A 13,941-nucleotide genomic window follows, 5' to 3' on the forward strand; every position below is an offset into this window, starting at 1 on the left:
ACACAATCCTGTTCCTAACGACACGTCGGCTGCCGGCGCCAAAGAGGGCTCCGTTCTGGAGCTGAAGGTTTGGTTCCGACACGTGGAGCTGGAGGACCCTGAGAAGCCACACGCCCTGTAATCTCCACGGCTATGATAAGATATAATAGTATAATAATAATAATAATAATAATAATAATAATAAGCTTACGTGCATGCAGGGGTGTAAGAAGAAGTTTATGTGTATTATTTGGATCGAGTGGTGTGTTTGTATTTCCAAGCTGTATTATGAACGTGTGTGCTACACCAACTTTGCAGCTCGTTTCATTATTATAATCTCTTCTCGTAAATTTAAGCGTTGTGATTAGAAACGGAGTAACTACTGGGACGGAATTGGTAGTCGATGATATACTCGATAGATTGATTTCTACAAGTCAAGATTATATATAGTGAGATTCCGAGTGAAAACTTATCTCTAGCATATGAGTTTTAAAAATCGTGAGATTGACGACGATACGTAACGGTATAAATGGGACAATATCTATTCATAGTAGGCGTGTGATTTTCTCTCATTTTATAATTAAATTTGCTTAATAAAAGTTATAGATAGTTACATTTGTCACGATTTGAAAAGTAAATTTGTTTCTATAAAATTACAAATACATTTTTAATTTTTAATTTTTGGTTGGGATCGAATAACGAATATCAAGATTTTTGTCTCGTGTGCGGTAGAGAATATAATAAAATAAGAGATGATATATATATATATATATATATATATATATATATATATATATATAGATAGATATAATATGATTTTACATATAAACCATCGGCCCCTGATTCAATGTTGTTTTGGTCGATGGAGTTTTTAGATTTTTTAATAATATCTGAGTTTGATCATATTCAAATAGAATGTGTTGATCCAAATCTTTTTTACGAAAAATGCATCAAACCACGTGAGGTTCATGCTCTAGTTTGTTCATAATTATGAGCTATTTTCAAGTAATAATATGAAATAAGAAACATAATGATTATTGCATAAATGTAAAAAATGTAAAAAAAATTTCTTAATGAATAATGAGCGAATTATTGTTATTTCCACAAATTCCGCGAAATTCCTTATAGATTAACGTTATTGCGCCTGGTTTGAACTTGTTGTAGTTTTGGGGGGAAAATTGAAGTGAAGAGACACAACGCTTGAACCAACACCTGCAATTTGGAAATCCATGTCTTCAATCTCCGATTCTCCGGCCGGTAGGTTTTACCTTTCAGTTTAGTTTCTTCTTAAGCGATGATCGAAGATGAAAATTCTGGCATCACCGAGGAAGAAAGGGATCGAATCTCCCGCAATTTCAGAGCTGCCAAAGCTCTTCTTGCTCGTAAACGCCCTCGCCTCTTGCACTCCCATCAGCCAATTTCTCAGTGTTCTAATCGTATCCATTCTGCTAATCTACTTCCTATCAGGTATGTGTTCTTAGAGCTGTTGTGTTTGTTCTGATTTGGATTAGTTCGATGAAAGTTTCAGTAGTTCAAGATTTTGGGAAGATTTTGAGATTTTCGATTTGTTTTCTTGCCATTTTTTTAGCTCCAGGGTTTCGGATTTAAATGCAACTGATGCCCCGGTTTGTGATAATGGTGCAAAGAGGGTTCCATTGTCCGAGATTTCGGGGAACACTCCGCTATCGAAGTCATTTGCTATTGCAATTGACGCTACTTCAAAGGAGTTGGGATTAGATTGTTTCAAGACTCCTTTAACAAGTTCTGAATGTTCTAGTACAATAAATTCTTTCTCGGCTCCAAGTATTCTGGATGATGATTTTGATGAGTCCACTTTAGAGGAAATCGATGCTCTCTGCGAGCAGAACTCATCTGCTAGAGCAGAAAGGGAGTGTTCACATTCCATCTTCCATGCGGGAAATCAGGATAATGGTAGCTATAACGATGATCCTAGTGTAGATTTGGAGTCTGTAAATGGTAGCGAAAGTAGCGAAAACAAAGGCTTGTCGTGTTCTTCGGACGCCTTGGAATTAAGAGCAGAGTGGATCAACTCTGACTCTGCAACTAAGAAGATCGGGGCCATGCCAGCAGAGTATGCAAAATATGTGTTGTCTCTCAATGACAGGCAACAAGAAGCAGCTTGTAGTGATATTTCGATCCCGTTAATGATTCTTGCCGGTCCGGGAAGTGGAAAGGTCTTACTTCTTGTTTGTAAATTGAGAATCAACAATCATGTTGTTTGAGGTTTAGTAAATGCTTTTACTTTCAAGAATATTTGTTTAGTTTATGATGAATGGTAATCTCACCTAAGCTGTATTTTCTTTTAAAAATTCGCTCAAGGAAAACTCAAGCGTGTGTCTCCATTTCTAAAAGTTACCTAAGATTGGTCTGAGTTAGAGCCTTTTTTGTCGCCAAGAGCTGAAATTTCTATTATATGCAGACTTCCACCATGGTCGGTCGAGTTCTGATGCTGCTTAGCGAGGTATCTCCGCCTTGTGGCACAATGTTTCTTTCTAATCTTGTTTATTTACAAATTTATTTAACTCTGATATTTGTGACTTTTTATTTCATTTCTTCTCTATATAATTTTAGGACATTATCGGTTTAGTTACTTCTTTTTGGTTGTATAGGGTATAGGCCCAGCAAATATTTTGGCAATGACTTTCACTACTGCAGCTGCTTCGGAAATGAGAGATCGCGTTGGTGCAGTGACTGGGAAGAAAATGGCAAAAGAACTTGTGATTAGCACATTTCATTCATTTTCATTGCAACTTTGTCGTTTACATGCAGAAAAGTATAGCTCAAACTTTTCTTTTTTTAACCTTGCCTAGATTTGTGTTCTGTATCTGGGTTTATCATTATTCTTTTTGTAGCCTTACCATGTGCGGAGCACATTGATAGTTCAATTCCACTGCTTCATATATTTCAATTTTTATATAAACCATCAAGGAAATGATATGTATGGAGAAGAAAAGTTTCACTGTGTACTACAAGTAATAGGGCCAACTAATAGAAGTGTAAGAGAGATTTCTTTACAGGTTTAAGAATCCTTATTTTGAACTTATTAATATCCTTAATTTGATAGCCTATCGATATTTGTAAGGATTAAGAAAATTCTTTAGTTAATATAGAATTATTGAGAGGAGATATCTTTCTGCTCAGTCATAAGTCAAACATAAACTCTAAACTTATCTATGTAGGATCATATCTGATTCTAATCTTAAATGTTTCAAAATGATATATGCTATGCTTTAAGATATGTAATCTTTTTCTGTTTATTTGTGTAGTCATTAGTTTTGCAAAGTTCTAAGTTGAAGTATGTCCTACCAAAGTACGTTTACTCAATGGTTTTCCTTTTTATTAACCTTTGATCCTTGTTATTATCTTGAGGTTAGATCGTTATCTTATATTACAGGTTAGAGCGCACTTCGGATTTTTCAATATATGGACATGGGCAGCAAAGGAGGGCAATCATTGAGGCTGTGCGTCTATTGGAAAACGAAAAAAGTAAACAAAAAGTAGACTCCAACATACTTGATGATGCTTCTAAGGATGTTGCTCCGTTGCATTTGAAGGATAAGTCAAAGAAATGGCAAACTTTTGTCCCTAAGGTTAGTACTTTACTTTCTCAACTTTAGTTTATGGTCTTGTGTGTTCTTTTCTCCCTTCTTAGTGTTGTCCAAAGGATTTCTGTTTTCATTCTTTTCATTGGTTCTTAACAGCAAAATAAAAAAGGTCTTCATTTTGGAGAAAATTTAGGAGGGAGAGTTAATTTGGGGGAGGATAATAAAATTGGAGAAGAAATCCTCGACTCTTTCTGCAACTTTTATAAGAAAAAATGTCAAAGATTCATTTTAGAGGGTATAGAATTGAGACTGCAATAAGTAAAATTAATATTGGGGTGGTTGGAGAGGGGAATAAAACGAATTGAGACTGCAATAAGTAAAATTAATATTGGGGTGGTTGGAGAGGGGAATAAAACATTCCTTATAAGGGTGTGGAAACCTCTCCGTAGTAGAGGCGTTTAAAAACCGTATGTGTAATAGGTCAAAACGGACAATATCTGCTAGCAGTAGGTTTGGGCTATTATAAATGGTATTCGGGCCAGACACTAGGTTGTGAGATCCCACAAATCGGTTGGAGAGAGAGACGAAACATTCCTTATAAGGTTGTGGAAACCTCTCCCTAATAGATGCGTTTTAAAATCTTGGAGGAAAGTCCAGAAGGGAAAGCCCAAAGAGGACAATATCTGCTAGCGGTGGACTTAGGCTGTTACACAAAATCGAGGGGGAATGTAGTCCAAAATGATACTTTTTTGTTCCTAATTTGAATTAGCTTTATTGTATATCCTCTTTCTCAACGATCTGATGTAATTCTGCTGTTGGAATTTAAGGAATTGATTTCACTGTGTTCCAGGCTAAAGCTTGTGGAACTACTTCTGAAGAACTACGTACAAAGGGTGATGAGATAGGAGTACGCTTCCAATTTTCTGGTTAACAAGATTTGTGTCAACAGCTTTGTTTTCTATTTTTATTTGAAGTTGTGTTTGAACCAGGCTGCAGTTCTTGACAACTACAATGAAATTTTGAAATCTTGTAATGCCCTGGACTACCACGACTTAATAGGCTGTTCCTTGAAGCTGCTTACTGATTTTCCTGAAGGTTCAATACTAGCTTATCAGTTTTAAATATTAATTTAAATGTGATTTATGGTTTGATTCATTCGTTTTTTTTTTCTCTTTGTTTGAAGTATACAAGGAGTGTCAAGATTCATGGAAAGCCATTATTATTGATGAGTTTCAAGATACAAGTTCCATGCAATACAAGCTTCTTCAGATTCTTGCATCCAATAGGCAGATAACTATAGTTGGTGACGATGATCAGGTCAGGCTTTTAGTTCATCCCTACACAATTTGCTTTCCAGGTACTGTCAAAATGTAATATTTGCATCGACAGATTTGTTAATGGGGATTTTTAAATTTCATACAAAATTCTCATGGTGCAGGGATTTTTTTGTTGGATGACTTATCGTCTATTCTTAAATAAACATCATCGTCTTATTTTCTTCATTCCCGTGTCGATCCATTTTCTCGAAAGCAATGCTTTCTAAGTATAACCATCTGTCTAATTGGGAGGCGTACAAAAACTGAGTGTTTGTTGCAATACTAAGAATTAACTTCAAATCATGGGTATATTTGTTATTCTATTATACTATAACAGTAAAAGGCTGGTGTAATTGTTGAATTGTAATTTCCTTTTCCTCTTTACATTTCCATGTTTAGTATGTGTGTTATCCTCAAGTGACGTTTCCAATGTTGTAATATAGTCCATATTCAGTTTCAATGGAGCTGATATCTCCGGATTTGACTCTTTCCGTAAAGACTTTCCAACTTACAAAGAGGTTAATATTCTTTCTAGGCTTGAATCTTGTAATTTCTTTCATATTCTTTTAGCTTCTTTGTGTAACGTATCATTCTAGATTATAATACAATGATGATGAGTCGTTAATTTGGTTTATTTTCATTATGTAGATCAGACTCAATAAAAACTATCGATCCACAGGCTGTATTATTGATGCTGCTTCTTCTCTGATACGAAATAATAAAAAAAGATGCCCTTTTAAGGATGTTCGAACTGATAATTTAACTGGATCTAAGGTATTTCTATTCTAGCCATATGAATATTGAGCAAAATTTATATTATAGTACTTTAAATTCATATTTCTTTTGCCTCCATAATAATATGAAATCATATGCCCCCACTATCCAGATTACAATTAAAGAATGCAATAATGAGGCTGCTCAATGTGCATTTGTTATTGACAAGATCATGGAAAGCACTTCAAATTGTTCAGCTTCCAAAGGCTTTGGGAGCTTTGCAGTTCTTTACCGGAGGCAGGTCAAACTTATCTGCCAATATATCAATAATGAGAAACACAAAAAAATCTACTGCATTTGTTCTGACAAAACCAGTGTTATCTTTGTTTCTGTAGATATCAGGAAAAGTATTTCAAACAGCTTTCCGTGAAAGAAAAATACCATTTAATGTTCATGGTGTGGCCTTCTACCGAAAAAAGGTCTACTCTTATTCCACCAATAATATGACTGCTTTATGACATCAGTACAGGTTGATTGTCCTACAAACGTTGTTTATGCGAATTGATTCTTGTAATCAAGTTTGATATGAAGTTAAAATTTAATGTTCTTGATGTGTATTTATTTATTATTAAGCTAGATTTATGTTGTCCAAATTGTGTGTTGGTATTACAGGTAAGTTATTAGTGTTCGTATGTCCATAACGAATGTTTATACGTTTGCATTAAAACTACATGTCGTTGGTCATTTTGTTTGAAATTTTACGAACTAATTTTATTTTCTATCTTGCAATTAATTGACTATAACTCCAACTTTGGCTACAACATCTTCACTTCTTGAAACTTATTAAATTCTCTTTTATTTAGGTAGTGAAAACCATTATGGCTCTACTTAAAACAACATTTCCTGATTGTGATGATGGTGCTTATCGTCAAGCTTTCAAGGCTCTAATTCCTTTTGAGAAAGAGGAAAAGAAGAGGGTAGCTTTTTCTTTCTTTATCTTTTCTTCCTCTACTTTGTTATTTAAGACCCCTGTGATAGTAGCATTTTGCTTTTCTCTTGAAAGTCGGTTTTGCGTACTAGAAGGCAGTACTTCATACTTTCCTTTTATTTTTGCAGATAATTAATCACATCGACAAAATTTCAACGGTAAGAAAGTGCCCATTTATTACTGCTGCTAGGGACATCTTCAACTCCAAGATTTCTGGAACCTTAAAGAGGTTAAGTTTTACAGATTCATCTGTAAAGTTTGAAATCATTGTCTAAAATCATCAATGCTCTAACTTGGTTTATTGATTCGTCATTTATTGCTTTATTTTGAAAGGCTTGCCTAGGTGCGAGGACCTTGGACACACTAGTGTATTTTTTTCAAATGAATTAGAAATGTGTTGCTTAAAAGCATTTATGTTTAAACAATATAACGAAATAAAGGTCCTTTAATTTTTTTTGTTAACTCTACATTTTCTCCTATTTAAATAATGGAAAGGGCTCAGAGAATATAGGTTAAAAGCCATGTAGCTACCTACTTTTCACTTGATATCCATGTAGTTACCTACCTACCTCTTGTGCGATTCGTCGAGGTAGGCACAAGTAGGCTTAGATACTCACGAATACTAGAAAAAAAACAATGCTATATTTTCTTTTGCATAGGACATTGATATTTTTATTTTTCTATTACATGCTTCACAAAAAAAAAAAAAAAAAAAAAAAAAAAAAAAAAAAAAAAAAAAAAAAAAAATCTTGCATGTGCTTTGGTGTGATTGCCATTTTATAAACAATCTCTGTTGTGGCTTGACAACTTCTTGATTGACCCAGTAAAGTTTCCTATTAAATTACTGCGTTTGATCCGTGCCCAAATCTTACAGGAGTCAACTTAACCAAGGGCGTAAGGTGCTGTCTACATTAGACATGGTGTCAAGACTTGTTCTAAGGGTAATGCATGTGGGACACTACTACGGTATTTGCATGATGATTTAAAGTGTTATATATACAGAACTTATTTCAGTTTCATCCCATCCGGAAAGCTTATTGAACTCTTCCAGTAAAAAAGTATAAGAATGTATAGTAATTGTATGTTTACCTAACCTAATGAACGACGGAGTTTGTTTCCCATACTATTGAGCTGAAGTATTTATTTTAGTTCTTTTTTGAGCCCTTTCAAATTATCAGAGTTTTCTATCTTTTTCAATGTGACTGGTATATGTTAAAATTTTAAATATCTCAATCCTTCCATCCTGTCTTATTTGAAATGTAGAATTGGAAATCATTTAGCCTTTTGAATTTACTCCTTTGCTTCCCTTCCGGTTATTTTAATACCTTTCAAATCATAAATTAACCCATTTCAATCTAATTTGTAAATATTTGCAGGAACAATCAATATCAACTGTTATAACCTCTGTGTCTAACATGTTACCTGAGGTTTGTCTTCTTTCAACATAGATCTTTTTATGAATTTTCATATGCAATTCAGTTTGCTAATTTTAGAACCTGAGGGTCTGACCATTAGCTTCTAGAGGCTTAAACACAGGGATCTGCCATTCTTTGTTTTTGTTTTAGTTTTGGTTGGTTTCAATAGGTTCCTCTAAAAAAAATTGGAACTACTTTCACAGTATTTCAGTGAGCATTTCTGCCATCATGTAATGGAAAGTTCATTGTTTTGTGTTCTGATGGGCTAGATTAGTGGTTCATATTCGAAGCTTTTAGAGATCCTTTTTTTTCTCTAGAAAACATTTTTTTAGTTGTAGATAACTTAGTGAACCACGTATCTTGGAAGAATATTGCTAAGCAGCTTTCAGAAACTCATTTATCACTATGTTTACTTGTAATGTTATTTCTTGTTCTGATCGTTACCAACTTACCAAAAAGGTCTAACGTGCTACCACGTAGTTTTTTTTATTTACAATTTTGTTCTACCCCCATCATTACTTCCAGAAGAGGAGAGAATTTATGATGAGTCATGTTTTTTTTTATTAAAAAAAATCCAAGCCTTTATGAGGGTTGCTATTTTCTCTAATTGTGACACCATTTCTTCTGGTGGCATATCTTCAGAAGTACCTTCTGGAGCAACAGGCAGTTACTAATGTTGATGGGGGAAAATTGCTGAACGAAGACAATGATATCAGATCAGTAAGTATAAATCCAATGCTAATGAACACAAAATTATATAATAATTTGATGTAGATGAGGGTAAATCGCTCAATGAACATGACAATATCAGACCTATTGATAGATTTCCATGTTATGGTTTTATACAAAAAGGGTGTTTGAGGGCTTGCTACCTATCCTACGTACGAGGTTCTTTTTAAAAGATCAAGATCTCCTATGGAAACTCTATTTTATAGATCAAGAACACAAATTTCTTTACTGCCTCTTCCTGGAGTGCTAGCTAAGTTCCATTTGTTAATTATAAAACACATATCCCTATTCAATTTCAATAAACCTAAAAGGCCTTAAAACTTATATTCTTAAACTTCCAAAAGCATTCTTTCTAGGTTTCCAAACTCTAAGTTCCTTTTGGTTTGTGTTCTTATCCGGCCCAAAAGTACCTCTTTTATTATAAGGTTTCTAGATCTAACATCTAAGGGCATTTAAAATTAATTAACCTAAGGCTAATAGATTAAGTGCATTATGAAAATAAGAACACAAGTAGAGTTTAAGAAGCAATTCAGTCCAGAAGAGCAATGCTTAGTTCATAATCTTTTGATTTAAATAACAATTAGATGAAATATAATATTTCAACTTTGATATTTAGCACATATTCATAACAAATTTCAAAAGTGAAAGATACACTCACTTTAGATGGGAAAAGATGCAAATGAGTTTTGGCAGTTGCAACCTTTTTCCGTAATTTTAAAATCTGAGCCTTGATTTGTTCTATACCATTGAATTTCTTGTGCTTGAAGGTTCTTCAGTATTTATTGGATGATGTCTCCAATTTTTTGTCAAGTCATTTTACTGTGGAAGAAGGGAAGACAGAGATTGTAGAAAGTGAGCCAGGTTGTCTTAATGCTCTGAAAGCTTTTGTTGACCATGTATCTGAGAGGGAAAAGGCAAATTTCTGCTCTCGCCGTCTTGACAATAAAAACTCTGTCACTTTAACGACCATTCACCAGGTTCTTCCTCCTTGCATCTTTTTTAGAATTGTCTTGAATTTGATAACGTTACTCTAGTAATATTTAGTACCATGGATACTGCTATGCCATTTTCTGTTGTCCTTGTAAAGTTCCTTGTCTTCCTTGTGCAGTCAAAAGGCTTGGAGTGGGATGTCGTCTTCATAATTAAGGTAATTGAAAACTGTATAGAAGGGCGTTTCTTTTGGACCTTGCTCGCTGTAGTCATGCTTCCGGAGGTTCTTGTTTTGATTTCTTGTAAAGTGATTATGAGTGTATAAGATCTAGTGGATTAATTGGATTTTATTTTATTTTTACTTTTTTAGTTGTAATTTGTTATTTAGTTTTGGTTGGTTCATTTATTTGATAATATTTTGGGTTGGTTAGGGGAAACCTTTGTAGATGGAGGGAGAGTCTCTTGTATTTTCAAGACTGCAATAGAAAATGCGTTTTTTTGGTGTTTGTGTTTATGATTTTGTTTACTAATACCATTTCAATGATGTGCGCTATATATATATATTCTTCTTCTGAGATGACAATACTTTTAGTACTTTGATGTTACCAGGCCAATGAATCAGAGATTCCTCTCTTGCATGAATCCAGGGGCATTACAATTGAAAATGGAAACTCAATTGAGGTTAGTTTTTCCATTTAACATTGTTGCCTTGTTCTATAGAATTCCTTCCATTTGTGCCATATTAATTCTCCCTTGAAAATAACAGGAAGAACGACGCTTACTATATGTTGCGATGACTCGTGCTCGAGAGAAAATCTTTATATTGTATGTCTTGATGGACTCAGATTGGCAGGTTTGTTTTAGTTGAACATTTACTATCATATAAATGTGGACAAATTGAATTGACTCGAGCATTTTTATTAGATACTCCAACCTTCAAGATTTCTCAAAGAAATTCCTGATCATCTTCGAGAGATACAGGTACTTTTCATTAAGTTTTGTTAGAACGCACTGTTTATTAGTACCCAACACTTGGCAAAAGAAGTGTTAATGGTATAATCTTTTCTTGTAGGCTGAAGTTAGTGTCCAACACTTACAAAAGAAGCACCATGATGTTCTAAAACAGAACATGCACATACCTCTCGAAAAACCTGTATCAGATGATTTGGAAGCTGCGTTAAACAATCCTGCTAAAGATCAAATCGACATTAGAGACTCCGAAGAACCTTTAGAGACGACTAATGGGAATCATTTCCTAAAAAGGTGTTATCTCCTTCCAATTCCATTGTTTTGTACGTATCTATACCCAAAAAAGTAATATATTTTGTTCTTTATTCCAATTGCAGATTTGATGTGGATAACAGAGCAATTATTTCCCATTTATTTCATCAGTGGGCCAAGAAAAAGGCCTTTCAAGATCCTAAGAGGTTAATTGATAAGGTGATCAAATTTGAACTTCTGTGTTCTGATGATATAAATGGGACTTCGCAAAGTTCAATAATTTTTTCATAACTTTACAGGTTGGATTTGTAATTGATGAACGGCTGAGAGTGAAGAAATGCAAATCGAAGGTTATAGTTTTCTTTTTTTCATTATTGTTCTTATTTTTTCATTTTTACTAAAGTTTCACTAATTGGGCTCTAGTTTTTCCTTTTCATTTTAATATGTAATGAAACTACCACCAGCTTTAAATGTTCTGAGCCACAGCTCAACTGATTTTCATGAATCCCATTGTTGGACAGTTCAAATAGTAACGTATGAAAATTGTACGGTGAAGCCATAAAAACTTAGGATAATGGAGAAATTACTTATCAATATATTTCGATTGTTCACTTATCCTAGAAAATGTATGTTTACTGAAATCAAATATTATGAACGATGAACATACGATAACTTTTTAAATTTTAATTATCTTTATTTTATTCGTAAATCTATTATTAATAGATTCCATAGTTTGAATATAACAGCTCAAGCCCACCGCTAGTAGATATTGTCCTTTTTGGGCTTTTCCTTTCGAGTTTCCCCTCAAGGTTTTTAAAACGTGTTTGCTAGGGAGAGGTTTCCACACCCTTATAAAATATGTTTCGTTCTTCTCCCCAACCAATGTGGGATCTCACAATCCCACCCCCCTTCGGGGCCCAGTGTCCTCGCTGGGACTTGTTCCCTTCTCCAATCGATGTAGGACCCCCCAAATCCACCCCCCTTTGGGGCCCAACATTCTTGCTGGCACACCGCCTCGTGTTCACCCCCTTCAGTGCTCAACCTATTCGCTAGCACATCGTCCAGTGTCTGACTCTAATACCATTTGTAACGGCCTAAGCCCAGCGCTAGCAATTTGCTAGCGGTGGGCTTGGGCCGTTACATTGAAGTACTAGAATCATCATTTTCTAAACTAGTTTTTATTGCGTGAGATAAACTATGCAGTTTGAATATTTATGATGTTGAGTTTTGTGTGCACAGGAAGTCTTGCGTACACTGAAGTCATCATTGACTAGCGATGAAGCACTTCAGTATGCTGAATATGTGAGTATATTGGTTTTAGCCTTCAGCTAATCATCTAAAAAGTAAATGTATTTTCCAAGTGGTACGGCTATAGTAATGATGGATACTTGTTCTGTTCTTTTATATAATTTTACTTGGAATTTTTATTTTAAACCTTCAAACTATTAGTCCTCTATTGACCACCACACCTGTTTTGCATAGGTTTTGAGATGGGAACAGATCCCTGCGGATAAGCGTGCTCTCTTGATGCAGGAAAAACAGGTTTGTTCTCTTCAGCTTATGAAATGATGATAAAACAAAACAATTGTTTCTTTTGTTTTCTTAATGTTTTATTTGACCTTCAATATTATGAAACACCTTTTTGATTTGCCGTGGTGTCTAAACTCATGTATGAGCACGTCTTGAGAGCTTGAACAACTGGATAACGTAATCTATCAATTTAATATCTATTGATATTGATAATCTTCAGCGTTTATTGTCCTACATTGAAAACAATTATACATAATATTGACGAACTGGATGGCATTGTACCTCAATTCTAAGCAATGAGTTGTTGCAGGAGCATTTCCTGAAATTAAGGATTGAAAATGCAATGGGTTCCTCAGCACCTTCAGCCAAACAGGTAGCTATGATTTATATACCATTCCTCAAGCATCTTTGTGATCTAAATGAAGTTTATTTCCATCCTTGTAAAACGTAGGATTTTGAACTTTGAAAGGTATTTCCAAACACCCCAAGCACTTACCACTGTTACAACTTCAAGAATTTAAGCATGCATATGTTAAAATGCATATCATAGGCTTTGTGTAAAGTTTAAGTGTTGGGATTTCAGTACATGCTTGTTTATTCACTCCTTATCTTCTTGATTTATTCATATGTCTAATTGACAGATTTCTTATTTGCGTAATTTGGGATGTACTATTACTCCTACGTCCCGTCTCCATGCGTCGTCTTTGATCGAGCAATACAAATCACTATGATTAGCTAGAGAAAGTTGCACAGGTAAGGAACCATTGTAGTATATGTATCTTTTGGTTGCAAATATTTCAGTTTTATGATTGTAATGAGTCAAGTCATTCCTCGTCTGATTCGTGAAGATAATTTTAGTTTCGTATGTAACCCTATAGGTGTCTGCAATAGGTGTCGAAATCATCACTTTTTACAATCTAAATGTTGTTGAACTAAAAAAACGTTGTAATGTGTAAATATTTATATATTTATTTATATTGTGAGATGGTAGGCTTTGATGTTAATTTGTAAATTCGATTAGTGTACAAGGTCAGGAATAGGTGAATAAGCGGGAAAACACACCATACAAGGAAAGAAATGCTCTTGATCTCCTATAAAGCCAATCATCGGCGAAGTCATGGGACAGCAAAGCTTGACAAAAGTCTAATGTTTTGCCTACTATGGACTAGAAAGCTCTTGGAATCTCTTTTTCTAAAAGTCTTTAAGTGTAACCTTACAAGATTACGAGTTAGATGAAGAACATTTTGGACCCCCAACGGCTCTAGGTCCTTGTTTGTTTTATGTAATGCAATAATCTTATTTTTAAAAAATTTTAAATCTTTAAATGCAATGTTTTTATTTTATCGGCTCTATAATTCTTATAGCTGTAACTTTTTGAGACAGTCGTATTTTTATTTTATCGGCTCTATAATTTTTATAGCTGTAACTTTTTGAGACAGTCGTATTCTATATAATTTTAAATATTTGAAATGTAAATAATAATAATAATTATTATTATTATTATTATTAGGTTTTGTTCTAAGTGTAGAGCTATTAAACAATTTTCAATTTCG

At 34.2% G+C, this 13,941-nt stretch overlaps 1 protein-coding gene across 3 annotated transcripts; it reads left to right on the forward strand.

Moving 5' to 3' along the window:
• The first annotated feature begins 1,102 nt into the window (after window positions 1-1,102).
• On the forward strand, window positions 1,103-13,752 carry SRS2 (P-loop containing nucleoside triphosphate hydrolases superfamily protein). Of its 3 annotated transcripts, none has more exons than XM_087123838.1 (30): window positions 1,103-1,446; window positions 1,568-2,174; window positions 2,420-2,461; window positions 2,610-2,773; window positions 3,395-3,590; window positions 4,396-4,452; window positions 4,535-4,640; window positions 4,729-4,862; window positions 5,305-5,379; window positions 5,510-5,635; window positions 5,748-5,876; window positions 5,971-6,054; window positions 6,439-6,552; window positions 6,692-6,792; window positions 7,438-7,504; window positions 7,940-7,990; window positions 8,621-8,698; window positions 9,475-9,684; window positions 9,816-9,854; window positions 10,247-10,318; window positions 10,404-10,490; window positions 10,562-10,618; window positions 10,710-10,900; window positions 10,984-11,077; window positions 11,158-11,208; window positions 12,098-12,160; window positions 12,341-12,400; window positions 12,699-12,761; window positions 13,030-13,141; window positions 13,267-13,371. In XM_087123838.1, exons 1-29 carry the CDS (start codon window positions 1,274-1,276, stop codon window positions 13,117-13,119), a joined length of 3,381 nt encoding a protein of 1,126 aa, XP_086979964.1. In that variant the 5' UTR covers window positions 1,103-1,273; the 3' UTR covers window positions 13,120-13,141; window positions 13,267-13,371. The 3 variants fall into 3 exon arrangements, with proteins under 3 accessions (XP_086979964.1, XP_086979963.1, XP_023532520.2); XM_023676752.2 differs by lacking the exon at window positions 13,267-13,371 and adding an exon at window positions 13,410-13,752 and having other exon boundaries at window positions 1,104-1,446; XM_087123837.1 differs by having other exon boundaries at window positions 13,030-13,371.
• The last annotated feature ends 189 nt before the right edge of the window (window positions 13,753-13,941 follow it).

Source organism: Cucurbita pepo, chromosome 5, assembly GCF_057944985.1.
Source record: "Cucurbita pepo subsp. pepo isolate OVF chromosome 5, ASM5794498v1, whole genome shotgun sequence".
NCBI classification, from domain to species: domain Eukaryota; kingdom Viridiplantae; phylum Streptophyta; class Magnoliopsida; order Cucurbitales; family Cucurbitaceae; genus Cucurbita; species Cucurbita pepo.